General features: G+C 38.5%; 1 protein-coding gene across 5 annotated transcripts in view; it reads left to right on the plus strand.

The window, feature by feature from the left end:
* PDE4D (phosphodiesterase 4D) overlaps window positions 1-27,156 on the plus strand; it is a 1,003,569-nt gene that overhangs the window by 802,719 nt on the left and 173,694 nt on the right. For all 5 annotated transcript variants that reach the window (XM_006762435.2, XM_006762439.2, XM_006762436.2 and 2 more), the window contains 4 exons: window positions 403-594; window positions 11,974-12,010; window positions 20,831-20,904; window positions 25,638-25,687. In XM_006762435.2, the coding sequence (XP_006762498.1) occupies window positions 403-594; window positions 11,974-12,010; window positions 20,831-20,904; window positions 25,638-25,687 (353 nt within the window). The remainder of the gene's footprint in view (window positions 1-402; window positions 595-11,973; window positions 12,011-20,830; window positions 20,905-25,637; window positions 25,688-27,156) is intronic.

Below are 27,156 nucleotides of genomic sequence, written 5' to 3' on the forward strand. Positions count from 1 at the left end.
GTAACATTCGAGGGCCTACAAAATTATCAGCTTAAAAATTAGCCTGCTATATTTGGTCAAATATTTAATTAACTCACCACTAATATCTTGGCAGGGCCAGAGCAAATGATTACACGGGCCTTACATAGCCCACCGGACGGATGTTCCCCATCCTTGGCAGAGAGACCTATGTCTTATATCAAGTTGGTTAACAAAAGTATCAAGTATCCCAAAGCTTAGGAAGACAAGAGTATGAGGTCAATGTGTTCCTTTACGTTTGTGTATTGTAGTAGTATTGTTTTTTAACACCAGGAATCAGCTATAAATTGTCCTACTGTCAATTCCTAAACTGAAATCTCCCTTTACTAAAATGTCACCATGCAAGTATTCACTTCAATGCCATTTCTTCTCCTTCCTTTATAGTTTCGATGTGGACAATGGCACATCTGCGGGACGGAGTCCCTTGGATCCCATGACCAGCCCAGGATCTGGGCTAATTCTCCAAGCAAACTTCGTCCACAGTCAACGTCGCGAGTCGTTTCTGTATCGATCCGACAGCGATTATGACCTCTCTCCAAAGTCTATGTCCCGGAACTCCTCCATCGCCAGTGATATGTAAGTACAAGAGTGGGCAAAGAGAAGAGGGAGCTTTTATAGGAAACTAAGTTAGTTTATCTCTAGAGTTGATGATGTTATAAAACCAATGATATTCGTTTGCCGTATCATTCTAGAATTTAGAAAGAATGATGAGGGAAATCATGCAATCTGAAGATAAATGGTAGATTTAACTTGAGGACACTGTCACTCTTGAAAAGAAACATTTATTTTCCCACAGATACATTGTCTGGGAAAAGTGAGAGTTAAATTTTTAATGGAAACATTTACACTTAAAAATCTCTATATCTAAAAGTCTAAGTGAACATTCAACTGTTCAACCAGTAGCTATGATGCGCACTGACCACCAGGAGGCAGACACTTGATATCCAGGCATGGAAACATGGAACAGACTGATGAATCTCAGAGGGACTGGGGGAAGGGAGGGGGTAGAAAGAGATTAACCAAAGATCTTTTATACAGACTAGAGGTCCGGCACACAGATTCGTGCACTGGTGGGGTCCCTCAGCTTGGCCTGTGGGGATTGGCCTGAAACCAGCAGTCTGACATCCCCCAAGGGGTCCCAGATTGTGAGAGGGCACAGGCCAGGCCGAGGGGCCTCACTGGTGCACGAATCTGTGCACTGGGCCTCTAGTTAGCTTATATTCACATTGGTCCTGAGTTTTAGCTACCCAGTCACATGCATATTTTCTAGAATTTCGAAAAACTTTAAGCTCAGTTTGAAAACCCCTGTGATATTACAGTGCACAGCATTTTGAATATGTCTCAATTGATGTGCCATACAGATGTTAGTGCTGGTTTGCCAGATCATTCGAGAGGCCTTTGTGGGGGGTTGCTTAAAATTAAACGATTTCTGGAATATGAATTGCTAGAGGCAAGCACAGAAAATATTAGACAGACTTAAATATCATTTAGATGATGGTACGGCTTAGAAAATAATTAAGACTGATAAGCAGGTTTGCAGATCATACACTATTATTAGCTCATTTTCTCAGCACAATCCAATCCTGTGTTTATTGTCATGTTCTGCAGCTTTCTAAGTTGTGGAGACTTCTAAATAGAACCTTACTCTCACTCAGTATTTGCACTGTCATCTGTGGCAATTCTTCCCTCTGTATGTAGTCATCCCCACTTCCCTCATCTGCATCTAGATATTTATCTAACAACATTGCCATTTTCTCATGATACCATCTCAGAAACTCAGGACAGGTGGCAATTCATCTTAACATAATGAGGCCTCTGAGGGTCTAGGGTTATTCTTGGCATCCTAACAGATCACCTCTTGGTCTGAATAGGGCTTTAGAAGTGAAATTGTACTTTTCCTCATTTTCACAACATATAGCTGTGGGTTGCCATTTTATTAACACTTGTAAAATGATAATCCAATTAATGCTCTAGTCTCCCTAGGAATGAGCAACTAAACTGCAACCAATTTTTATTCAAATACTGAATTACTAAACTTTTCTGTGTAGCTAATCCCTGGGTGAAGCATTGCAGGAAATATAATAAAATCATAAAACAATGTTCTTGATTTCAAACGATGCATAATCTGTGAAATAACAGATCTCAGATCAAATGATTAGTGGAAAAGATAGTATGTGAGCCCTAATTTGTGTCCTTGTGGACTACAGGGAAAAGCATCTCACTGTCCACTTTAATAATGTACAAGTCCATGCTATCTTTCAAAAGATATGCATTTTTCCTTTTTTTTGCATTTAAAATTCTTCAATAAGTTATATCTCCCCAAAGATCTACATCCGTCCTCTACATTTCTTTACCATGTTGTGTTGCCTTAATATTCTGAAATCTATCTCCCATTCATATTGACCCCTGAAAATCCATTCCTTCAAGACCTGAAATAAATACATTCCACTTCCATAAAGTGGAAGGCATGTTGCCAGTTATTAGATGAAGTGCATAGTGGTTTTCATCTCCCAGCTTTTATCATTGTTGTGTTCTCTGTTCCCTCCTCCTCACAGCCCTCTCCTTTACCAGCTCCGCTTATCACCCCTTAACATACTGCATTTCCCCAAGGATAGCCCCTCACCCTCTGTAGCACTTAAACGCTTTCTATAAATCTGCACTTTCTTATCCCACTGTGTCTCACAATCATTAATTAGTACATGTTCACCATTCGTAAATGAGCTTCAGATCTGTAGCACTTAATTGCATCCTGGAAATTGACACTTTTTTGTACTCATTAATTAGTACATACAGGTCTACAGTTGTTCTTATGGAAAATAATACAACAATTAATAAATGATAATACAGGAATAAACTGTTTTGTGTACTCACAACTGTAAACTTATTTTTGCCCATTATTTATCATTAATTTCATATTAATGGTGTCCACTCTTCTTCATCCCAAAACAACTTCCTTTTTTTAATGGCTCTATTTCTATGTTATTTTTATCCCACTTTCTTGGGTTTGAAATTTAAGACATTTAGTCATTCACTTACACATAATTAACACACTTACGATGTTTATAACACCATCTATGAGGCATTTACTAAACTATGGAAGCAGAGAGGAGTAGGAGAGTTTGCCATCCAGGGAAAGCCAGGCTAAAGGAGCAACGTTTGCATAACATGAGGCACCAGAAATCATGGCTCAGTTAAGGAATGACAGTCTGGTTGGTGTGAGTAGGGAACTGTGACAGAAGAGAAAGACTATTTGAATACAGTGTATGGGACCTAAAAGCCACAATAGTTTGTAGCTGGATTTGACATGGTCAAACTCTTACTTTTATTGCATTCTGATTGATCTATTGTTGAATGATTACATATCAAAGTTACTGCAGGGAAGTGGATCATGTTGAAATTCACAGAAAAAAAGGTTAAATATGAAGGACGCCCAGGTGCAGGGAGTGTTGCTGGGATGAAGAGGCTGGTCCAGATGCAAAGGGCTTACAGAATGGTGTGTGTGTGTGTGTGTGTGTGTGTGTGTGTGTTGGGGCACTGCCAGTGGAGAAGGAGAATGAAAGGAAATGCTCTTGATGATTTTATATGTGTTGTTCTAGTTATGCTTCCCTATTAAGAAAACCCCTTAGAAATTTCTAATTCAAACAGTACCAGTGAAGTTTTGTGATTATCTATTTGAATGAAATATTTAGGAAAACCTTTAAATGCTCTTTAAATTGAAATATAACCATTTAATTTATTGAGAAAGTGAGAAGGAAAATATCACTTCCTAATAGACAGGATGTCATCACCTTTTTGTTCATAAATAGGCACTCATTACATAGCTGAGGCACAAGGAGAAAGTAAGATGCATGATGGTTATTATAGTAGTCATAGGCCCATTACATGCATATGCCACCCTTCACTTCTCCAAGTAGCTTCACATCTGCTCTCTCATTTGGCACTTTTCACAGTCCCATGGATAGCAACACTCGTTATGGCATTTTACAGATGAGAGATCTAAGGTCCTGAGAGCTTAACCTTTTTCAAAACATACAACAAACACTTTGATAGTTTCTAGGAGAACATTATTTTGATGAGGCCACTTAAGCAAAGTGCTATGCACTATTGCAGGAAAACTGCTGAGAAACAGAAGTACCTGTTGGCCAAATACATTGACCAAATTAGTTAGTCGGCACTGTGAACATTTGGTTTTCGTTTATATTTTAAGAATAAATAAGATAATAGCTCAGATTGGTCAGAGAAGTAATAAAGAAAATATGTGGCCAACTCTTTGAGATATATATATAAATACACACACACATATACAGGATAAGGCTAAACTCAGCATCTAAAAATTCTATATAGCAGAGGAGAAGTTCCCATTAGCTTCTGCTCAAAGGATTGTCATATCATTTGCTAAATGTTTTCCCAACTGAGGGGTGTATTCATTGGCTGCATCTTTAATGAGTATCATTTTCTTACACATTTAGCCATTATTGATAGCACCTAATTTATGCCAGTGTATTGTTTGAGACACTATAGATCCATGAAAACAAGATAAAAGTTTTGTTTGGATCATGCATTTCTGTCTTTTGTTTTTAAAAAAATTATAGATAGAGAAGGAGGCTTACTCAGTCAATATAGAGATTTCTATATAAATCTCTATTTTCACTTATACATCAATCACTTTAAATATTTGCTTGTCAGTGTTAGATCCTTAGTGCATTGTTCTTAATGTCTTCTGTATTGTTTCTGAAGCCATATAAGAAAAATTAATCACACTGCTGGAACAATTATGTGATGTGTTTCTTCACACAAGATATGCTGGGGAGTATTAAATCCTCCTCACTACATCCCTGCAATTTGAGACATAAAGATGTGCTTCACAGATATGGCAAAAGAGAGCCTTCAAGAAAAACCAAGTCAGGAATAGCGAACACAGGGCTTTGAGGTCCTGGTCATGTGTGCTGAAGAAACATCCCCATGATCCCATCTGCTGATGGCCGTTTCTCTCAGGCGTTGTGTCCGCTTTCCTTAAGGAGACTTCAGAGTTTTTCTTAACTAGATTGAAAAACTCATTTGCTGTCCCTGACTACTGCAGGTATGTCTAAACATATGTAAGGCATTAGTTCCTTCTTTCCTCTCATTGAACGCAGACAAGTTAGAAGCAGAAAGAGAAAAAACAGCTTGCACCTCAGCAAATGTGGGAGGCTGCACTGTGACCGGAAATCACTGACGCAGTTCAGTGAAGGACTGTGTCTCCTAGCAAATGTTATGAATGATCCCCAGACCATTGTGTCACTTCCAGAGAGAACACGCCTGCCTGCAGATCGCATGTTTCCATGTCTCATACCCATGCCTGCTTTGAGACTTAGAGAAGTTCAAGTTAATTGTGTTATTTCCACCATGGCCAGTTTTGTTTCTTTGGCTGTTTTTTTTTTTAATTGTTTTTCATTTTTGGTAGGTTTTTTGGGGGTTTTTTCGGGGGGTGAGGGGAGTTGTTTCGTTTTCAGAAAAATCAGAACATAAGCATTCTGATTTATATGTTACCTAAAGGTCCCTTGGGTGATTTTTTTTAAGTACATTAAAATAAAATTTTCATCTAATCGTGGCTATTTTCAGTTGTGAATATATTTTTACAGAAGCTAAAAAGAAGGCAGTTGATAAAAAGAACTCTTACATTAAATCATGAAGTTGATTTCATGTAGTGACTGCACGCTTTGGGGGTTATTTTTTATTATTATTTTTATTACTGTCTTTTCTTGGAAGAGATCTAACTGAAGTTTTGTAAAGATTGCTCAAGAGCTGCGCAGCTCAACATGATAGCCATTAGTCACAAGTGGCTTCTTAATTTAAATGAATTAACATTAAATAAAAGAAAAAAAACCAGTTCTTCAGTTGCACCAGCCACATTCAAGTGCTAAGTGGCCGCATGTGGCTAGTGGAAATGTATTGCATAACACAGAGAGTGTTTCCATCATTGCAGAAATTTCTGTGGGCAGTGCTGTTTCAGAGTCTAGAATATGTATGACCCTGTGGCTTCAGCATAGCTGAATCCATGTGAGGGTGCAGAAAGCAGCATGAAGTGGTGGAAACTTCAGTATTGTAAAGCCTGCATGTAAACCCAGCTACACTGCACATTTCCATGCCTTAGGATTTCATGACTCAGTAAGTCTTTATCCAGGAGACTGAGCTGGGGTTACTAACTGCTCACTTTGTAAGGAAAGGATTCTAACAAGAAAATTTCCATCAACATACACAATCACTTTAGAAGTAAAAAATAAAGGGTATATTCTCAGAATAAAAGAGTTTTTCAAAAGAATTTAGCTTTTTTAAAACCTCACTCCGTGGTCCCTGTTTGTTCTCTCTCTGGTGCAGACCAATGAACGTGCGGTTGGGCAACACCAGTCTCAGCGTGGCATTGGAAACCAATGAACTCTACCACTGGCCAATGGCACCACCAAGGAGACTGTAGCTCTCAGAGCCTAGTTCCTTATCTTAGCATCGGAATATGAGCATCTATTTGCAGAGCCATCAGAATGAAATACCGTGTATCGGTAGAGCTGTGTCTGGTACATAGTAGGCATGCATATACGTACTGCACTCACACTCACTACTCTGTACTCTCTACTTGATCATGCGCTTCCTTTTAACCTGTTCTTGGTTGCTATGGCCAGTCTAAAGGGGTTCCTTTTAATCTACCACATGAGGATCTTTATAACATTACTGTACTAGCTACTCATAAATCTTCTCCCCAGAAACCCATCCTGGAGACAAAGAGAACAGGGCCACTGAGGCTAAGAATGGGCCTGTGAAATAAGGAAAACGGTGAAAGAGCCTAGTCCTAGGACGCAGAGTGAGGGCACTTGGGAATGCTTGCTGTGTTGTGTACTCAGCCCTTCCCCTCCTCCTTCCCCTCCATGGAAGGCAGCACTCAAAGCTCTGTGACAGTTACTGGTGACATCAACACTTCCAGAAGTCTATTGTGTTGGCTTTAAGTAAACAAAATAACTAAATATGTTTAGTGAGTGTATCTACACACATGTACAAGGCATGGTTTTTTATTTAAATTTTATATTGTTGACACTATTTCAAATGTCCCCCATTTCCTTCCCACTTTGCCCACCTCCACCCAGCCCCCCAGCCTTGGCCCTCACACACTGTTGTCTGTGTCCAGGGCTATGCAAATGTTGTTGGCTAATTCCTTTCCCTTCCTTTGTCCAGCCCCCACCTCACTCCCCTCTCCCCTGACATTTGTCAGTCTGTCCCATGTACCCATGCCTCTGGTTCTGTTTTGTTCATCAGTTTATTTTGTTCATTAGATTCTTTTTGAAATTAGAAAATATTTTTATACATACTTTTGAAAACAATTTGTCTTTCGTGCCATTATATAACTGACACGCTTGAAGGCACGTATGGACATCATAAACCTTCTCTAACAACGCCTAAATTTTTATTTTATGATAAATAAAGAACAGGTTATACTTTAGACTAGAGAATTTTTTGCTTATGTTGCATTAACTCCGATTTCATTTCCTTTATCATCGGTATATGTGATATGAGCACACGTGGGCCAGAATTCAGGGGTCTTGTTTTAGGATTTTTGTTGGCCAATATCAGGCCAGTCTTTAATCTTTAAATTGTTAATAAGAAGTGAGCAAATTATTTAAATTTCAGAAGACTTAATAACTTCTAAGGTCATATCTACTTCTAAAGTTATATGATTTTTTGGTTTTTAATTTTTTAAGACTTTCCTTTTCAGAGCAGATTTAGATTCATAGTACATTATGTTAGGTATTTGTTTATTTCAGGTCTGTACTTCAGTGAATAGAGGAGTGGAGACTGGCGAGTAGGTATGGCTAATCCTTGGGTGTTGTCAAATAGCCTAGGCACCTGGAAACATTTGTATGTACATATCAAAAATGAGAACGTACTTCTATCCCTATAATTCTAAAAGGGGTAGATCAAGGGTGAATTAATAAATGGGTGATAGTTTTGAGTCTAAGGAAAGAAAGACACCAGGATTTCAAAATACCAATTTTCCGTATGTTTACCAATTCCCTAATCCTATTGACGAGCTCAGAGGCGAACTTCTTTCTAATGTTATAGCAATAGGATGCAGCACAGAAGGTCAAAAAGTGTTCGCAAGATTGGACTTAGAAAGTAAGCCTCAGCCCACGGTTCCTCTTCAACATGCTGGTTCATGAGACCACGTGGCATGCTGAAGTTTATGATGCGTGATGTTCAGAGGCAGCAGCCACTTTGTGCCACTAATGCTCTTAGTGTCACAGGCTGGGGGTTCTTTGCTCAGGAACGTGTAAACTTTCTGCTAATTAATTGCATCTCCTTTTCCTTCTGGTTTGGTGATGAGAAAGCAGGGAAAGGTTTCTGGGTCCCACTGAGGTCTCTGTAAGAGGGTTTGCTTTTGGATGTTCCTCCTTTCATTTTTGCCAACGTTTCTGGCTTCTTCTTGCAGAAAGAATCAGGATAGAAAAATAGAGTCGTAGGTGATATGCAAATAGGAGAAGGATGGCCAAAGGCAGAGAGGGTCATTCTTGACTGCAGGGTCATTCCACTTTGGAAAAACAGAAAGTTCAATAGCGCGCTGGAAGCCTTCTATGCCCCTACTTCCAGTGGTGCTGGCGCAGACTCACTCAGCAAGAAGAGGTTGGCGAGAAAAGGACATAGTACGTAACCTGCCTTTTATTGAGAAATTTGCCACTGAAATGCTAGAAATAATCTTATTGTTACCAAAATGAGACAATCGATGTATTTGGCAAACACACCTTCTGGGTAATTCAAGTTCTTCTTGCTGAGTGTGGAGGAGAAGCAGCCCCCCTCAAACCCGGGCTGGAGGAGGTGACTGTTTCAGCCCATGGGAACCAGGGCAGGTGACTAAGCACCTCATTCCACACGTGAGACTAGAGACCAGCATGGCACTGACTGTGCTGTGACTGTTACCAGAGTACCAATTTCCTCATCACATATGTCCACACACTCATACACACCGCATACATGCATTAATATGCACATGCATGCGTGCATTGACATGCATATTGTATGCATACATAGATGCACACATACACACATTAACATGCATACTCACTCACACACACAGACAGACAGATAATGTCAAAGCTTTATTTATGATCCCACCGCCCACCCTAACTCTTTCCCAAATCTTCCCCTTCCTGTCACCCATAAGTACTCCAATTCTTAAAAGAAGCAATTTTTTCCTAAAGCATACCCCAGTTGCTTTTTTAAAAAGTTTTGTTGTTGTTATGCTTGTTTTTTGTTTTCATTTAAATGAAAGACAATGTTGTTTCATCTTCTCCAGAAAAGTCATGTCACCAGGAAGTACAATTTCAGGTCTCTAGGCAATGATCATTGTGCAAATTTGAATCTAGCGTCTCCCGAATTATAGGAGGTCCTAACAGTCTCTTCCCATTTTAGGAAGCAGCAATATTCTTATTGTGTGGAATTGTAATCCCTTCTAATACTTCTATTAGTTACGTTTCCTTTTTTAAAATGTTCCTTGTTGGGAAAATTGTTTAAGTGCAGCATTTCAGAGTCATTTTCTATCATAAGGTTTTTTTTGGTGTGTATATTTACTCAATTCATTAAAACTCACACATACTTTAAGCCAAATTATATACAATAACAGAATGATCTTCTATGAATCTTAACTGCCAAATCTGTTATTTTATTATGATAAGCAAATTTTAATTGTATCCTATCATAGGATACAATTAAAATATGCTTATATTTGTTTTCTTCCATATCAAAATAATATATATTTTACATGCATTATTGTACTTGTGACAGGGGACCTGATAAGACATCTTAATATTAAGGTGCAGACTCAGAGAAAGATTTTAAAATTACATATTCAGTACATATTCAAAGATAATGTAAGCATTACATAATTTTTAAAAGAAAGGGATTATAGTATATAACCTGCCCTTTAGTGAGAATATTTGTCACTGAAATGCTAGAAATAATTTTACTGTTACTAAAATGAGACAATCGAGTAATTTCTGGGTAATTCAAAAGAGTAAAATATCTTCATCATTAAAATTATAACTGTCTCAGAAGAAGAGCCGGAGAGATGGCCATATGAGAAGAACCTGTCTTGTTGTTCCTGGCTTTCTTTAAAGATTCAGGGAGGGGACCCTGAGCCAAGGAAAGTAGACAGTCTTTTGAGTTGGGAAAGGCTAGAAAATGAATTCTCCCAAGAGCCTTAGGAAAGGAATGGACCCTACCAACATCTTGATACCTGGCTCAGTGAGATCCATGACAGACTTCTGATCTCCAGAACTATAAGATAACAAAATTGTGTTTTTAAGCCATTAGATTTGTGGAACTTGTCACAGCAGCAATAGAAAACTAATACAGATTTTTCTCAATTTCTTTCATCTTTCAAAGAAAAAAAAAATTATAACTGTCTCTGTACTTTGACAGAGAAAGAAAGCAAGACTGATAAATTATTTTAAATATTATGTATTCTAAATACATCTATAGTGCTGGGGAATGAAATACAACCAAAGACAGAATTGAGTGTTTTAAAAGACATTCAGACCCTTTGGGCTTGGAGTGATTCAAACCAATGTTATTCATGTAAAAAATTAGAAAACTTATTTCCAGAGATTAATCCCCATGGGTGGTGTGCCTTGGTCAAGATGACTTAGTTCTTAGACAATAAACTTTGCAGTCAGGCAATTGCAAAGAAGAAAATGGAAGAAAACAGTGTACCTTGGGAAAATATCTAGATTTCATGTTATCTTAGTTTTGGCTATCTGAATAAACGCTACAAAGAACAGGTGCCCCTCAAAAAAATGTTAATTCTGAAACTAAGGTGGTGCAAAATAACACGGTTTCCTTTAAATTGTGTTCCAACCTTTTTCTGCTTTTAATTTTCCCACACTCTGAATTTCAGGATCTCTGTGTAATTTGATGACCATCATAACAACTGGTCCAATTATTGGTAATGAGCCGTTTACTCACGTCACCCGTACGCTGAAGCTGACTTCCTGAGAGCTGGTTTAGGTCACTTAAGTCCTTCTCAGAGTTCATGAGTGACTGAACGGTTCGGTTGCAGGGTTCTAAGTCAGGGTCATGTCCAGCTTTCTGTGTCAAACAATTGCCTTCACTTTGGATTAAAGAGCTTCAGCGAGCCAGGTCAAGAACTGTCCCATGGAGATTTTGGAAATCCTTCTCACAAATTATCATGCTAAGCAATACCACAAAAGGGCTCTGGGCCCTGGTTTCGCACTTCCCTCCGAGTTGCACAACTTTCCTTGCCTTTCCCTGTCCCTCTGGGACACGTCAGGCTGACACCTTGCTCTTGCATCCCAGGCACAGTGTGGCGGGGGTTGCTGCAGCAACAGCACACACGGGGTAACATTCCCCCGTAATTACAGCGGCTGGGACGTGAGTCAGTTGAAAAGTTGCACTGGGCTTTTACTAGGGTATGATGCAGTCCCGTGCCATCTACAGTTCCCAGCCCATCCGAGCCTCCCACACCGTGATGCAGAACACGCGAGGCTCGTCACCTTCACATGGTAGATGGACCGGGGGCCTCTCACCAAAGCCACTGCCTGCCGTTGCTAGCTCCTTCCACAGCACCCTTTCCTGGTACCCACAGGGAGGGGCCAAGAGCCAAACTCAGGCCCCGCTGCTTGAACTCTGTTTCTACTAATGCGTATCCTGTGTGCTCATTTAATAAGCAACAGTGACCTTGACCTTGGTGGTCAAGAAGCTCCCCTTCTTACCCAGGAAACTGAACAATAGTTAGCATTCCCAGGAGATATGCTTTCATCCCAGTGGCTGGGAAGAACTTGTGCTGAAGAGTAAGGATGGAATTACTGTAATTCTCTGTGGGAATTTAGGAAAGTGGACCTTACCATTGGACATTGATCAAAAGTGGCCAAAGAGTAGGTCAATAACCTCTAACACTGGATTTGCTTTATTTTCCAGACACGGAGATGACTTGATTGTGACTCCATTTGCTCAGGTAAGCAGTTTGGTGCGTGGGCCGGATTCTCATTGAAAATTTAATTTGGGGGATTAGTTCTGGTTCTTCATTTTCAATCAAACACAAGTACAAATACAAATTCTATGGTTCATTCAAGTAATTCAAAGGCAGTTCTAGAAAATGTGACCTTGGCCATATTGGTCCGTTTCCTATAAACCCATACACCTGAAGAGTTCTTTGCTCCAAATCACAGATTACCTAAGTGACATTTAAATGGGACCATACTTTCTTAACGGACAGAGCACTGGGAGCAGAAGGCCATAGCATGGATTAAATTACATTCAGTATAATTACATGATCAGTGCTTGACATTGAATATTCCAATTCAGCCTCATCCTTTATTTGCTCCTTTTTTTACATGTCATTTGTACAAAGATTTAACTGAATGATGTATTTGTGTTTCTTTGTTCCTTTTAGATATACACATCATGAAAATACTTTAACCACGTAACATAAATACTAGAAGGTGATAAAATGACCTAAAGTAGCGGTTCTCAACCTGTGGGTCGCGACCCCTTTGGAGGTCGAACGACCCTTTCATAGGGGTCGCCTAAGACCATCCTGCATATCAGATATTTACATTACGATTCGTAACAGTAGAAACATTACAGTTACGAAGTAGCAACGAAAATAATTTTATGGTTGGGTCACAACATGAGGAATTGTATTTAAAGGGCCAGAAGGTTGAGAACCACTGCTCTAAAGCATTTTGAAATATATATAAAAGGGTTGATGACCAGATTTTTTTTTTTTTTTACATAGACCAGCGCTCCTCAACCATAGCTACACATTAGAATCATCTAGAAAGCTTTTATTCTAGGCTGCATCCCTGATCAATTGAATTCAAAAATCTGGGCCCAGTATTTTTCCAGAAAAAGATGAGAGTCTCTGGTGTAGACAGACTTAGGACAGAATGGAATAAAACTGATTTAACTTGGGGCATGAGACAGGTTTCAAGCCAACGCGGACTATTAACAAGAAATGTTAAATATTGGAATATGGTTAATCCAGAGAGATTATAAAAAAAATAATCATGTCAGACTAGCTCTAGTTGCTCAAGGCACTAATGAAACTTCTCTAAGACTTCTTTTTTCCAGTTGGTAAAATTGGAGGGAAATGCTGTATAATGATAAGCCCAAGTTCAAACCCCACCTCCTCTTCCTGCTAAATGAATGGCCTTGGGCCAGTCACTGAGTTCTTCCAAGCTGGGTTTCCTCCTAAATGACAGTGCCAAGAGCACCTACCCCATAGGGTTGTTAAGAGATTGAAATAATACCAGGCTTGTAAAGTAGCATAATTTCTATAAAACAAAATGCTTAATGAATGTTTAGTGTTATCGGTAACGGCCTTTTCACTTATAAAATGTCACACTAGGTGTTGTTTTAAAAAATGATTAATGACAATGTTTGGATAGTAGAATTATGTATAATTCTTTCATTTTTTTCAAGTTTTCTGAAATTTTTAATGGTTATAGTTTAGATGAAACATTTAATGAATCCATAAATAATACAACTGTATAATAGTAATTTTTTAAATTAATGAAGGCAGTTAAAAGTACAATAAAACCACCACCCTTTTCAGACAGTTCGTGTCTTGTTTGCTTAAGGTTTTGCTGGAGATCATAAATTATTTCTAGTAACTATATTTCTATGTTCAAAATAATGTATGCTCACATGTTTTAATCATGTTTTATGATAGCAAAATTATTGAAAATTAAATATTTTTAATTGCTTATAATGAGAACCCATAATTTTTTCTAAGAGCTGAGAACTGAGTGAAAACATAATCAGGCAAAATATATAAATAACCATCACCAAATATAGAAACAGTCTCCCAACCTGAGCTTACTCAGGTAGCTATTCTTGCTTCTAACTAAAATCTCTAGATATTGTTATAAGAAGAATATAGCTAAATATATGAAAAAATGAAAAAATATTTTGCACATGATACCTTCTTACTTCAAGTAGTATTTATTAATTTCTAATATATATTAATAAATTTGACTTGGTCTTTATCATTAGTGCTCTTAAATTCTAAGGAAATATCCTCTTTTAAATAATCAGATTTTTCCTATAGTGTCCCTTTATAATTTCTAAAAAACTAATAGAATTTCAGTACACTGAGAAATATATATGTGTGTAAAATATCACTTAGTCTGTGCTAGTAAACTGTTTAAATAAATATGTGTACTTAATACCCTCGGAAATTAGAACTTTAAAGATAAACCAACTTGGTAATATATAGGCATCTCTGATGCCCGAAAGGAGCCCGGAATGCATTTAGAAGAATTTGCTTATGATTAGCTTGATGACTCATATCACCTTGAAGAAGGTGGCCATTGCCCCAAAGGCTGCAGATTCTTTTGAAGTGGTTTCAACATAGTTTTCGCAAATGGAATTTTCTAGGATATGTGGTCTATAAAGTTCCAGTAGAATTTTTTTTTTAAAAAAAAGCATGTTAAAAACCCTGACCAATTTCACCACTAATAGAGCATCTTTGGGAAACCAGATAAGAAAGAAGGGTTAGTAGCAGTCTTATCTTAAGCCCTATTGGGCACAACCACCTTATTTTGTGGACCTACCCAATCACTCCTCAAATTTTCAATACGAGATAGAATAGTCACCACTGAATGCTAAATATTATTATGCTTAAAATATAAGATGTTTATGTCACTTGAGGTGATACCATTATTATTCAGCCTAATATACCACAGTGCTTTTGCCAATGGACAGAAGACAGTTGAAGTTAGGCAAGTCTCTCAGAGACATGTTCAAATAGACCAAAGAATTCTCCGCTTTCCCCAGCATGCTTTGGGGTTTGGAATGTCATCCTAAATTCTTCTACCTTCAAAATAATCTATTTTTGCATAGAGACTATAGAAAAGATATATAAGCAAAAAGAAGAAAAGAAAATTTCCTGTAATTCCAAACACCAAAATAGCTGGTATTGACATTTTTTTTTATATCTCTTTTAGGCTTATTTTTCTGTGCATATTTTCTTTACCATAATTCTTTTTGTTGTTATTTGTTTGTTAATCCTTACCCAAGGATACTTTTCCCATTGCTTTTCAGAGAAAGAGTGGAAGGGAGGGAGGAAGGAGGAGCAAGGAGGGGGGGGGGGAGGAGAGAGAGAGAGAGAGAGAGAGAGAGAGAGAGAGAGAGATCAATGTGAGACACATAGATCAGTTGCCTCCACGGGAGCCCCAATTGAGGTATGTGTCCTTGACCAGGAATCGAACGGAGACCCTTCAGTGCGTGGGCTAATGCTTCAACCACTGGGACCACCCACCAGGGCTTTACCCTAAGTCTTTAAAATGAGCCTCCCACTATCTAACATGGACAAAGGTCTTCTCCCAAACCCATTTCATCTTCTGTTCTTCTTTAGAACTCATTTCTTCTATGCCTGAGTGTGTCTCCAAAACACAAAAGGATCCCTCCATTTTTCCTCCAGTTGTGGTTTCCTGTGATGCTAAGAGAATAAATTATAGGAGAATTTAGGAAGTCATGCAAGGATATATCCCGTGTTCATGGACAGGGCTGAAGCCCAAATCATCTTGAATGGACATCATTGTCAGAAAGGATCCTACAGTAACCCTCCCATGCCCACAGCACTGCCAGGGTTAGAAATTCTTGCTGGTGTGTTTAAACTCTCTTCCACTCTCAATTTATTATGTTATTCCCTTGTAAGCTCAGCATCCTCTTAATCTTCAGAAGAAGTGACAGCTTTAAACATTGGATTTATTTCTATTTTGAAATATTCTCCTATGTTCATGCTAAAATCTTTGGTGTGGGGATTTCCTTAGGCACGGAGGCTAGATATTGAGAAGAATCCCAAAGCCACTCCATGTCCTACCACTTGGCAACGGGCATCTTTCTCCCAAGAGTGCAGGAACAATTTGGCCAAAGTTCTTGCAGGGGCCAAGGAAGCACAACACTGACGAAATGCAGGAAACCCTACTTGGTAGTCAGCTGCCTCTGGACCCACCAGCCCCATTATTCGTTATGTCTACCTTGTAAAACTCGAAGTCAACTGGAATTCCCATCTGGAAGTTAAAAAGAAGTGGCAGCCCAGCTGACAGGCTCAGTGGCTGTGTTGACCTATAAGTTAGGAGGTCACAGTTCGATTCCCAGTCAGAGCACATCCCCGGTTGCTGCTTGATCCCCAGTGTGGGGTGTGCAGGAGGTAACTGATCAAGGATTCTCTCTCATCATTGATGTTTCTCACTCTCCCTTTCCCTTCCTCTCTGAAATCAGTCAAACTATTTTAGGGAAAAAAAAACAAGTGGTATCTTTGATCAAGGAAAAGACAGAAAATACCCAGACATGATCTTGGATCCTGGCTAGACCCTCACATCATGCAGACTAAGGAGATATGCCTGATTTCAAAATCCAGGGTAGGAACAACTGAGTCACTTTACCTTTAACCAAAATAAAGCAGCTCAGATAATTTTATTAAAATGTAGTAGTTGTCAGCCCTGTGGAACATTACTCTTGCGTTGGTCACAGAACATTGCCAATGTTTTTAATGCCCCTGCATGATCCCTGTTTCACGGAGCAGCAGCATGCTGTGGCCTCAGCACAGTCCCCCACGCGCTAACTCCACCAGGCTCACCCTGCCAGGCTGTGAAAGAAGATAATTATCACATTTCAGTTGCTTCTATCTGTTAGTTTTTCTGTATCCTTCATTTAAAAATAAAAACGCAGCTAGCATCTTCTAGGAATCTATAAATCAATATTTGTTGACATACAGAAACAGCAATTTTGTATGGTTTGACCAGCATATAATTTGGAGAGAGGTTTTATTTTCTATCAAAATGACCTTTCTATCTTATAAATAATCATAATTTGACTCGTTTTTGTTTTTTTCCTGGAGGTCAAGGCAAAGTATTCTCCCTCCCACTTCCCCCAAGGCCAGTGGCAACACATGGTCTGTGTTTTAGCGCCATCTAGTGGCATAAAGAGTAGTTGGAATAAAAAACACAATCCTCAAAAATCATTTCTTTGTTATTTTTTTAGGCAGGATTTTTTGTAACATTGTTGCCGTATCTTTAAAAAAAAGAAAAAGAAAAATTTCTGAATATTTTCAATAAATTATTGTTATACAAGTGTACATTTCTTTTAGGCTATTATGTTCAGTTGTTTAACTTTTTAATGAAGCCCACATTTCCTGCTGTTTTCGGTGAATGTTCAGAAGTACCTAAGAAAACCTGAGTGTGCATAAATAACATTTAAACCCTTTCCTGAGCTAGTACATGATCCATCTTTATGTTTAAGTTTTCCATAACACTACTGTAATTTCTTTCCCAAAGTGTGTATATTTCTCACCATTGTCAGTGTACTTTTTACCTTGACTTATTACACTTTTGCTTGGATGGATGGAAGACAAAGAAATGACCTTAATTTTTTAGCCATTAAGCTGTGTGAGAGAAAGCCTTAGGGACGTTTTTGGTTAACCAGTATCCAGAGCATTGAAGCTCTGACAACAGTTCCTAAAGAGTTGAATTCAAGGGGAAGGAGACCTGCCCCAGAACAGAAGCAAAAGCTAATTGGACCCTAACTCATTGTCTCGAGTCAAACTGTTTCTAGTTCTCCCCTACCGCCTAGAGTAGCAGATGCCTCACTTTTTGGTTCTGCAATGCAAATGAGATTATACAAGATCAAAATATAGAGCCTCGGCCTGCAAACCAAAGGGTCATGGGTTCGATTCCTGGTCAAGGGCACATACCTGGGTTTCAGGGTTTTATCCCCGCCCTGGTTGGAGCAGAGGCAACCTATCGACATCTCTCTCTCTCTCTCTCTCTCTCTCTCTCTCTCTCTCTCTCTTTCTCCCCCTCCCTTCCCTCTCCCTCCTTCCCTTCCACACTCTATAAAAAAAAAGGAAAAATATCTTTGGGTGAGGATTAACAACAACAAAAAAGATTAACACAGTGCATTTGCGATGGGGATACCTGGAGTCAAAGATTTAAGATTTGTCTGGGATTCTTCTTTTTACTTCTGCCAGTACTATGTGTCATCGTGTGGAAGATAAGAGTAATATAAAATGTATAGAATATTATTTGTCCTTGCACAAAAACAATGACCTAGTACTTGCACACGTAGGGAATGATGTATTTACAAGGCTATTTACTGCAGCAGAGTTTGCAAAGGAAAAATTTAGGAAACAGCACAAAAGCCAAGGAGTCTAGGGGACAGACAGCTGAATGTCTAGAGGAGGGACTGCGAGGGAAATGTCTTTGTTCACCTTTTATTTTGACATATACATATGAGAGACCATACGTAGAGATTATCTAAAAATATAAAGAAGATTATCTAAAAAATATAAAAAAATATAATACCAAAAATCAACACTTTAAGAAATAGAACAGTCCCAATATTTTAACATCCTGGAGTATTCCTCCCCAATTTCATCTTCCTGCCTCCTCTCAGAAATAACAATAATTTTGAATTTCGTCTTTGTTATTGAGAGGGAGACATTTTACTTTTTGCCCTTTTCTGTTTAAATTCTGCATCACCTGAAGATATAAATCATACAAAAATAGATACATTAAATTTAAAACCAAAACAAAGTAATGTAATGTAATATATTTGTTATGACAGAGTCAAAACCCTTTATACCAAAAGCCAATTGTAGTATATCTTTTGTGACAATATTTTCTTTCAAATGAGCATAGAACATGAATTACCTGCGGTATAATTTCTATTTACACAGCTGTCAAATGTAGTGCACTTAGTATAATTTATTAGAAAACAATTCTCAGAATTCTGAGGTTAAAATTTTGCCTAGAGAAAAGATTGATTAAGGAGTGCAGTAATCTTATTTAAAGTGTTTTATTAATGTATTTGATATTCGATTCTTAAAGCATAAATTAAGCCTGCATGATTTAGTGGCAGGGGATGATTTATTGGATTCATTTCTGCATCATTCAAGATTTCATGCCTAATGAAAGTCATCATTAGGTCCGATGTCGGCGGCAGGCTATGTGAATACGCTGTCACAGGCGGCCTGACCTTTCAGTGCTGGGAGTTGTTTATATGTGATAATGAGCCAGGTTTTTCCAGTGACTGAGTTAATCGTGGTTGGCACCTTAGGAACCACAATTAACTCCTTTGGGGGCTGGTGCTGAAGGTCACTGCCCCAAGGCACAAACAGCACCCCGTGACCTCCACAAATTCATGCCAACTTCAAAAAACATCTCATTTTTTAGAATTTCTTAGAAAGCATTTAGACTGACTTTTGTTTAGGTCCATGCCAAACGGGAAGAAAAAAATCTGAAAACAGTTCTGGAAACCTTGGAGCAATCATAAATTTACTTTAATATAAGTACAATATTTATATAAATTAGACATATTATATTTGTATAAATTATATATGTATATATATATTATCAATTTATATTGTCATTCACAGGCATTTGTAATTCCCTGTGCTCATACCAAATCATGAATCAAATGGAATGTTGCTAAAATGAGTGAATATTCACGGAGTACTTTCCTTTGCCAGGCATTGTTCTTGGCACCTAACTTGTCATTCCATATCATCTTCACAACATTTTGAGATAGATACTGTATTACTATTCCAGTTTATAGATGAGGGCACTGAGCTACAGAGAAATTTATGTGACTTTTCTAAGTTCTCACGTTGGAAACATAGCAGACTTGGCTGTCTGAGCTGTTATGTAGTACCTAACAGGATATTTGTAATCTGTGTTTTAGATCATTGAACATTCTGGTTGTCACCCAGATTACCTATACAGTGGTCGGCAAACTCATTAGTCAACAGAGCCAAATATCAACAGTATAACGACTGAAATTTCTTTTGAGAGACAAATTTTTTAAATTTAAACTATATAGGTAGACACATTGATATTAACTTAATTAGGGTACTCCTAAGGCTCAGGAAAAGCCATACTCAAGGGGCCAAAGAGCCGCATGTGGCTCGCGAGCCGCAGTTTGCCGGCCACGGATCCTATAATCTCACCTAATACGAGTTTCACCCTGGAGAAAACTTGCCCATTCTAGGAGAAAGTAAGGAGCTCTTGTAACTTTTCTAAGTCTCATTTCTAATTCTTTTCCACTTTCTAGTTTCACTGTATTAGAAAAAATTCTGAGATAGTGGAACCCATTGGTCCTGCCTTCGGTTGTGGATATGTTGTGCATTTATTAAACAAAATTTTATTGAGTGTCTTCTGTGGGCCAGGCACTGTGCACATAGCATGGTGGTCTGATTTTATGTGAGCAATGCCTCCCTGAATACCTTATAATTCATGATTCAAATAATCTTAACAAAGAAAATAATTTCTGTTTACTAGCTAGACTAGCCATGTAGCAAAGGTGGGAAAAATACATTTTTAAATTCAGTTAGTTGTTGACTTTGAAACTATGACATTCTTGGTGAGTTTCTGAAGAGAGTTTAAGGGTAATCTTTTCAAAATTTACCTCTAAAGTGAGACTTTAGTCATATTTTCTATTACACGATTTCAAATTTACATAAAAATGCAATCACGCTTGGGATATTGTGTTGGTGGCCGTGGACACTGCTGCGACTGTCCCCATGTTCACAGACCATGAGGAGAAGTAGCTGGAAAATCCTTTCAGTCTGGCCTCTTAGGTTTCACAGACTCATGTAAACTTTACTAAGTACATGGAGATTCTTTACTAATATAATATGAAACTAAGTTGCAAGCAATATCAAGTTTTCACTTAACAAACCATTTTTCTAAATTGCCAAGCCATTTCAAATTGCATGAAAGATGGCCCTACTTCAAGAAGTTTAAAGGACCTTTTTTTTCTTTTATCTTAGGTCTTGGCCAGCCTGCGAACTGTACGGAACAACTTTGCTGCATTAACTAATATGCAAGATCGAGCACCTAGCAAGTAAGTTACCCTTTGCCTTCCGTCCTTCACCCTGAACTTGTATACAGTGTTGTTTCTCAGTTTCATTGAACTCGAGGCAATATATTAGATTTCTCTGAGTCCTTGCCTTGTTGTCCAGCCATTTACACTAAGTCATATGATGCCCTGTTAATTTTCTATAAATACTTTGTAGTGACGGTTATAATATCAGAACTGAAGCAATATGTCAAATAAATATGGTGATTCCACCTGTCAGAAATCACCTGGCAAAATCAGTCCTCCGCCCAGTTATTTACACTCAGGGTAACTTTATAGTTTTGGCTTGCTTCAGAAATTAACCACGGACAAATCATCTCATCATGCCTAATGTCAATCCAAAGTCATCCTCCTAATTCTAAGGCAGTGATTACTGAGGGAAGCATCATAGTATAGCAAACATCCTTGATTTTTCTGCCACCTGTTACCAACCCTCAGATCAGTCGCATCATGGAGCAATTAATAGAATTGTAATTTCTGTGATAACAAGGGAAGGATTTGAAAAAAGGGAAGCCGAGATAGGAAATGATTATATGGGGAGGTCTAATACCGGAAATATTTAAAAAGAGAAAATTAATTTTCTAAGATTAAATAGAAAACTGGTTAATTATTCAAACGGTCATTATTTTGACAATCCATTACTAATAATAAAATGTTATTAAAATATCAACTCTAATCAATTGCCAGGAAAAAAAAACATTTCTTTAAATCAATATTAGGAGAACAATAAGTAGAAATTTGTTTGGAATTATTTATCTAAGTGTATAAGATTTCACAGTAGCTACTACTTCTTAAAGAGCACAAAAATCTGAACTTTTCACCCCATAATAATAAAATTGACCTCCCAAATTCACAGTTTTCATGGTTTTGTTTGTTGTTGGGTTTTTTTTTTAAAGAAAAGCTCTAGCTATTGTGCACCTATTTCCTTTGGTATAAAAAGGTTTCTTAGAAATCAGTATAAATGCTTCAATCCAAATAATTGCATGGAACTAAGAAGCTTCAGCTGACGGTCCTATTTTCTAGGTAATGAATTTGCGTAGCCCTGTTCCCTCAGCCTTAACATTTTTTCTTGCTCTCTTCTCCCTGTCTTCATCCACTGGGCTAATTGTAATTCATTCTTTAGGTCACAGCTTAATTATGATTTCTTTTGGGGCATCATCCCCACACTGGCTCCAAACTGAGTGATACGCCTTTCCGTCTCTGTGTGAGCGTGTCCTCTACCTAACTCCTATGTCAGCTCCTATGTCTCTGTGCTCTTTGAGGGTCATCTGTGTGCTTGTCTAAACTCGGTGATCTTGAGAATGCCAGTCCCCGGCCGCAGGGGTTGTAGCGGCTCACACTTGTATTCCCTGTGCCTGGCATAGTGCTCGGCACGGCGTAATGACTCTGCATGAGCTTGTGGTCGGGTTGACCGAGGCGGTGACGCCGTACGTGGGACCTGAACTTGTGCCTGGAGGTATTTAGTCATGGCCACAGGTCTTCTGTGCCCCGTGGCCACACACAATCTGCTGACTCCAAGGAACCCTTGGGGCCTTGGCATTCGGTAGCTCAGCCACCTCCTCTTTGGAAAGTCTGAGCCCTGCAGGAGGAATGGGTTACCTGTATCTCTCCCAATCCTTTTCCGTCTTAAGTTTTATCCAGGACATTGTTCTAAGTGGTAAACAAGAAACTTTATAACTCTTGTTACACTTCCTTCAGGCGTGGTCACTTGGGTGCCAGCATCTAAACCTGTGGGAGGCAAACAGTTGATCAGACAGAATGAAGGCATCAGCCTGGCCTTGTGTATCCAAGGAGGGGACCTGAGTTCCAGTCTATGCAAGACAGAGGTTTTCAGCTGATTGGCAGTGACAGAACAGATTAAAACGGGAAAGAGCAGCCAGCAGAAGATGGACAGTCCTAGCTTATGCCTGATCTTGACTTACTGGATGACATCTAACCAAACAGTATTGTCGGACAGACTCACAGTGACGGCCTTTGTGGTCTCTCTTTGGTCAATGCAGATTTGTATTTCTTTTACTGATTCAAACCTCAGCCTCCTTAGACATCAGAACAGCAAAGTTCACTACACACAGCTAAGCTCTGTTCCGTTCAGTGATAGCAAAGTGGCTGTCACCCTGCCTTGTCCCATGATGACCCTGGGCACACACAGAGCCGCTGAAATACTTCCAAGCTTACTCTTGAGTTCTGTGGAAGGCGGGTGCTACCCGGCACACTCCACCTTTCTGTTTGCTACAAGGAAGGAATCAAGAAAGAGTGAAGCCCTGACCCTGCTGGGTACTCGGGTGCACGTGCCTGGCTTTTATGAACCCCCCACTAATTCCTTAAGATTTTTCATCCCAGAAGTGAGTTCTCACTCATTTTTCATAATTGATTTATCATTGAAATTATGGATCAAACAATTAACTTTTTCTGTTTGTCGTTTCTGGTTGAAATATCCAGTTCCCAAGTGCCATTTATAGAATTGATGTTAAGAGAAGATAACAAGTAACATATCAATGACTTGGTTTTCCACAATTATAGAAAAGTTTTAAAATATTCATTTGGTAGCTTTTCTAGACCAAATCAATGCTTTCTAAATTTCCACAGAGCAAGAACTAAAAAGGAGTAACCACTATGTAAATTATTTGAATAATAAACTTTCAGTGAGATGATAACAGTATATAGACCAGAACTATTTCAGAGTAGTAGTTTAAAATATTAACTTTCCTGTTTTATTAAGCATGAGTCAAGTTTTAATTATTGCATAATAAAAACTAAAATAATTCAGAAAGAAATCTTGGTGCCTTTTCAATCAAACACAAAATTTCAGTCCCAAACTGACATGAGTAAACTTAAGAACAGAGCCAGACACTGTGTGGAACCAGGACAGTGAGAACTTCAGAAGCACAAGACTGCTTTCCCATAAGCCTCCCGGCCCTGCTTAGAGCTTTGTCCTCTCAGGGAGGCAGATTGGAACAGGGCTCTGCAGGAGCTGCCACCCGCACAGATGTGTGGCTGTTCGGCCAGCTTCCACAGAAGTATCCTGAAACTAAGGCAGCAGAGTAGAGCGCAGGCTCTGGGATCCTATCACTGTAGTTCACATCTCAGCTCTTTGAACAGTACAATGGGAGCAATGAGACTAATTGCTTTAAGGTTTGATGTCCTCACAACCAGGTAATTCTTCCAAAGTGTTCACTTAGCACAGTGTCTGACACACATTAAGTGCTTATTAAGTGTTAACCACTAACAGAAGTACAAAAAATAATTCCCAAAGACCAACCAAAAATTTTTCAGACATTCTTACATGTATCTTTTTTTTAATTAAGATAACTATATTTTGAAAGCTTCATTCAAAATATATATATATTACATATATACTCTATATAATAAAAGGGTAATATGCAAATTGACCCTAACAGCAGAACGACTGGGAATGACTGGTCAAATCAGCTAGGCCCGATTCCCCAGGGAGTGGGCCTAAGCCAGCAGGTGGACATCCCCTGAGGGGTCCCAGACTGCAAGAGGGCATAGACCGGGCTGAGGGAGCCCCCCCACCCCCCGCCCCCTGCCCGAGTGCAGAAATTTTTATTCATTGGACCTCTAGTATATAGATAGATATATACACACATATAGATACACATATAATACACATATATTATAAATCTCAAAGAGGAAGTGAGAGGGAGAGAGAAATAGAAACATTGATAAGAGAGAAACATCAGTCAGCTGCCTCCTCCATGCCCCTATGGGGGGATCAAGCCCACAACCTGGGCATATGCCCTGACCGGGAATCGAACCAGCAACCTCTTGGTGCATGGGTCAATGCTCAACCACTGTACCACACTAGCCAGGCTTGAAAGCTTCAGTTTTAAGTAACAATTTTATAAAGTTATGTTTCAAAAACTTTTAATGGACATTCTATAACTGTTATTCTTTTCAACATAATTTATTAAGCACTGGTTGAATACTGCATACATCAGACTGGGCTCTGTAGGGAATGCAGGCTAATGAGATAGTACGGTTTTATTACTTTAAGGGATTCATAATCATCTTGTGGAATTTGGCAAAGTTCTAAAAAATTAGAGAATACAAGATAGAATCTGCTTAAGTACATTTAGTTTATAGTATTTCTAAAGTTTCTATAGCACCTATTTGCACAAATCATTCATATTGCTCCCTAACAAACATTATCAGAGATGTTTCTCAATATAAGAAAATAGAAAGGAAAAAGTTTAAGTAGCTTCACTAATTGTGATATAGTTTACAAGGAGTACATTGACTTCTGATAATGTACAGGCAATCATAAACACGAATGCCCAAAATAAAAACTTTTTAACACTGTATTAGGGAAACCAATTGTATATTGACTGCTTTTTCAAATTCAGAAAGTCTGTGTTTGCTCTGTGAGCCCTGGCGTAATTGAATACAGTCAACCAATAAGAACTTCCTCTTCTGTCATGTGCCTGTGACATTTACATCAGCTTTATTTACCCCAAAGTCTGTAACTATGAGATGTAACTGGTGGGTTTTTTGGTGTTTTATTTGGGACATGTGTGATCTGAGCTCTAGGTCAAAGGGCACCTCGGCACTCCACTGGCTGGTCTGAAGAGAAATCTTTATTTGCATGTCCTAACAAAAATAATCCTGTTAGTTAAAATGGCATATCTGTAATGACTCAGGGAGTCACCAAGTCAACAGCAGCCCGTGTTGACTGCTTTGTATTTTTCTCTCTTTGTCAGAAGATCACCCATGTGCAACCAACCGTCCATCAACAAAGCCACCATAACAGGTAAGAAAGATCTGGGAGCTCACTCTTCTCATGTCGAGGAAGAAACCATATTTCCCAACATTCAACATAATATGAACACCGATTTTATACAGCATTTGTAGAATTTTAAAGAAATTAATCCTTTATTCTCTATATATCATTTCTCTCATTGATCTCACAAACTGTCCATTGGAACTATTACTTGGAAAATCTTCGCTGATATACCACTTTTTAAACTGTTTAAATGTGAGCTTGTACTACATTTAGCATTGCTCCGGGCATATATATTTTGAGATATAGCATTTCCTTCAAAATGTTGGCCATGTTGTTCCCAGTTTTTTGTTCTCAGTGTGATGTTAATATTTGGTAGCTTGGTCTAATGCAAGTGAAAGAATAAATAAAAGTACCCTGCTGGTTCATCATTAACCCAGTTGTGTGCAGGAAAGAACACCCTGCCAGTGGTCCCTGATTTGGACCCAGAGAGTTGATAATAAATTCAGTTTGGGAGGAGTGAGAAGAAGAATTATACAATATAGAAAAGTTCAATGGAATCAACAGAGCAGAAGGTGGGGAAGAAAAGTGGAAAGAAGTATGAGGGACATCAAGGGCAGAAAAATAAAATTATCTCGATTCCTGTTAGTCTATTTTAGACACGGGACTTGACCTCAACTGAACCGAAACAGAACAAATGGTCTCATTTTGCTGAGCCTGAAATTGAATTGAATTCATTTAATCATTTCTTGAAACCCCAATTGATTCATTATTATAATTGACTAGGAAAGAAAACCTATGTTTTCTAAAATTATTACCAGAAGAAAATTAACATATTATCCAAAATAGACCAATATTTCATTTGCTTCAAGTGTCTCCCTTGGACTCCAACTCATAATACAGTGAGGAGCAGCTTATTACGTTATAGTGAGTGTCCGGTCAGCACTTTTCAACCTGGCTTGTTAGTGATTTTTACATCAGATTTGATTCTGAAGCACTTATTAAAGTTGGTTTTTCCTGAATGTCTTTTCAAATGAGACTTGTGTTCAGTGAATATTAAATTATTGGTTCTCTTTTCCATGCTTATTTCAAGATTTTTATTGGTGATGACTTTCAACTGTCATTTCGTAATAGACATCTGGTTCACCACTGTTGTTCTTGACATTCATCAAGAGATGAACAATAACTGAAATTCCTGTGTATTAACATTCTTTGAGTAACAGATTTCTTCTTCAAAAACCCAAATTAAATGTCAGTTAGCTTACATTTGAACTAGGTCAGATATTTTGATCAGCTGCCTCCTGCACACCCCCTACTGGGGATGTGCCTGCAACCAAGGTACATGCCCTTGACCGGAATCGAACCTGGGACCCTTCAGTCCACAGGCCAACGCTCTTACCCACTAAGCCAAACTGGTTAGGGCTACCAGATATTTCTTTAAGACTTCAAAGGGTCTTCCTTTTACTAGGATCAGCAAATAAGACAGGGAATTTGAAAAT

This window comes from Myotis davidii, unplaced genomic scaffold (assembly GCF_000327345.1).
Source record: "Myotis davidii unplaced genomic scaffold, ASM32734v1 scaffold135, whole genome shotgun sequence".
Classification (NCBI taxonomy): domain Eukaryota; kingdom Metazoa; phylum Chordata; class Mammalia; order Chiroptera; family Vespertilionidae; genus Myotis; species Myotis davidii.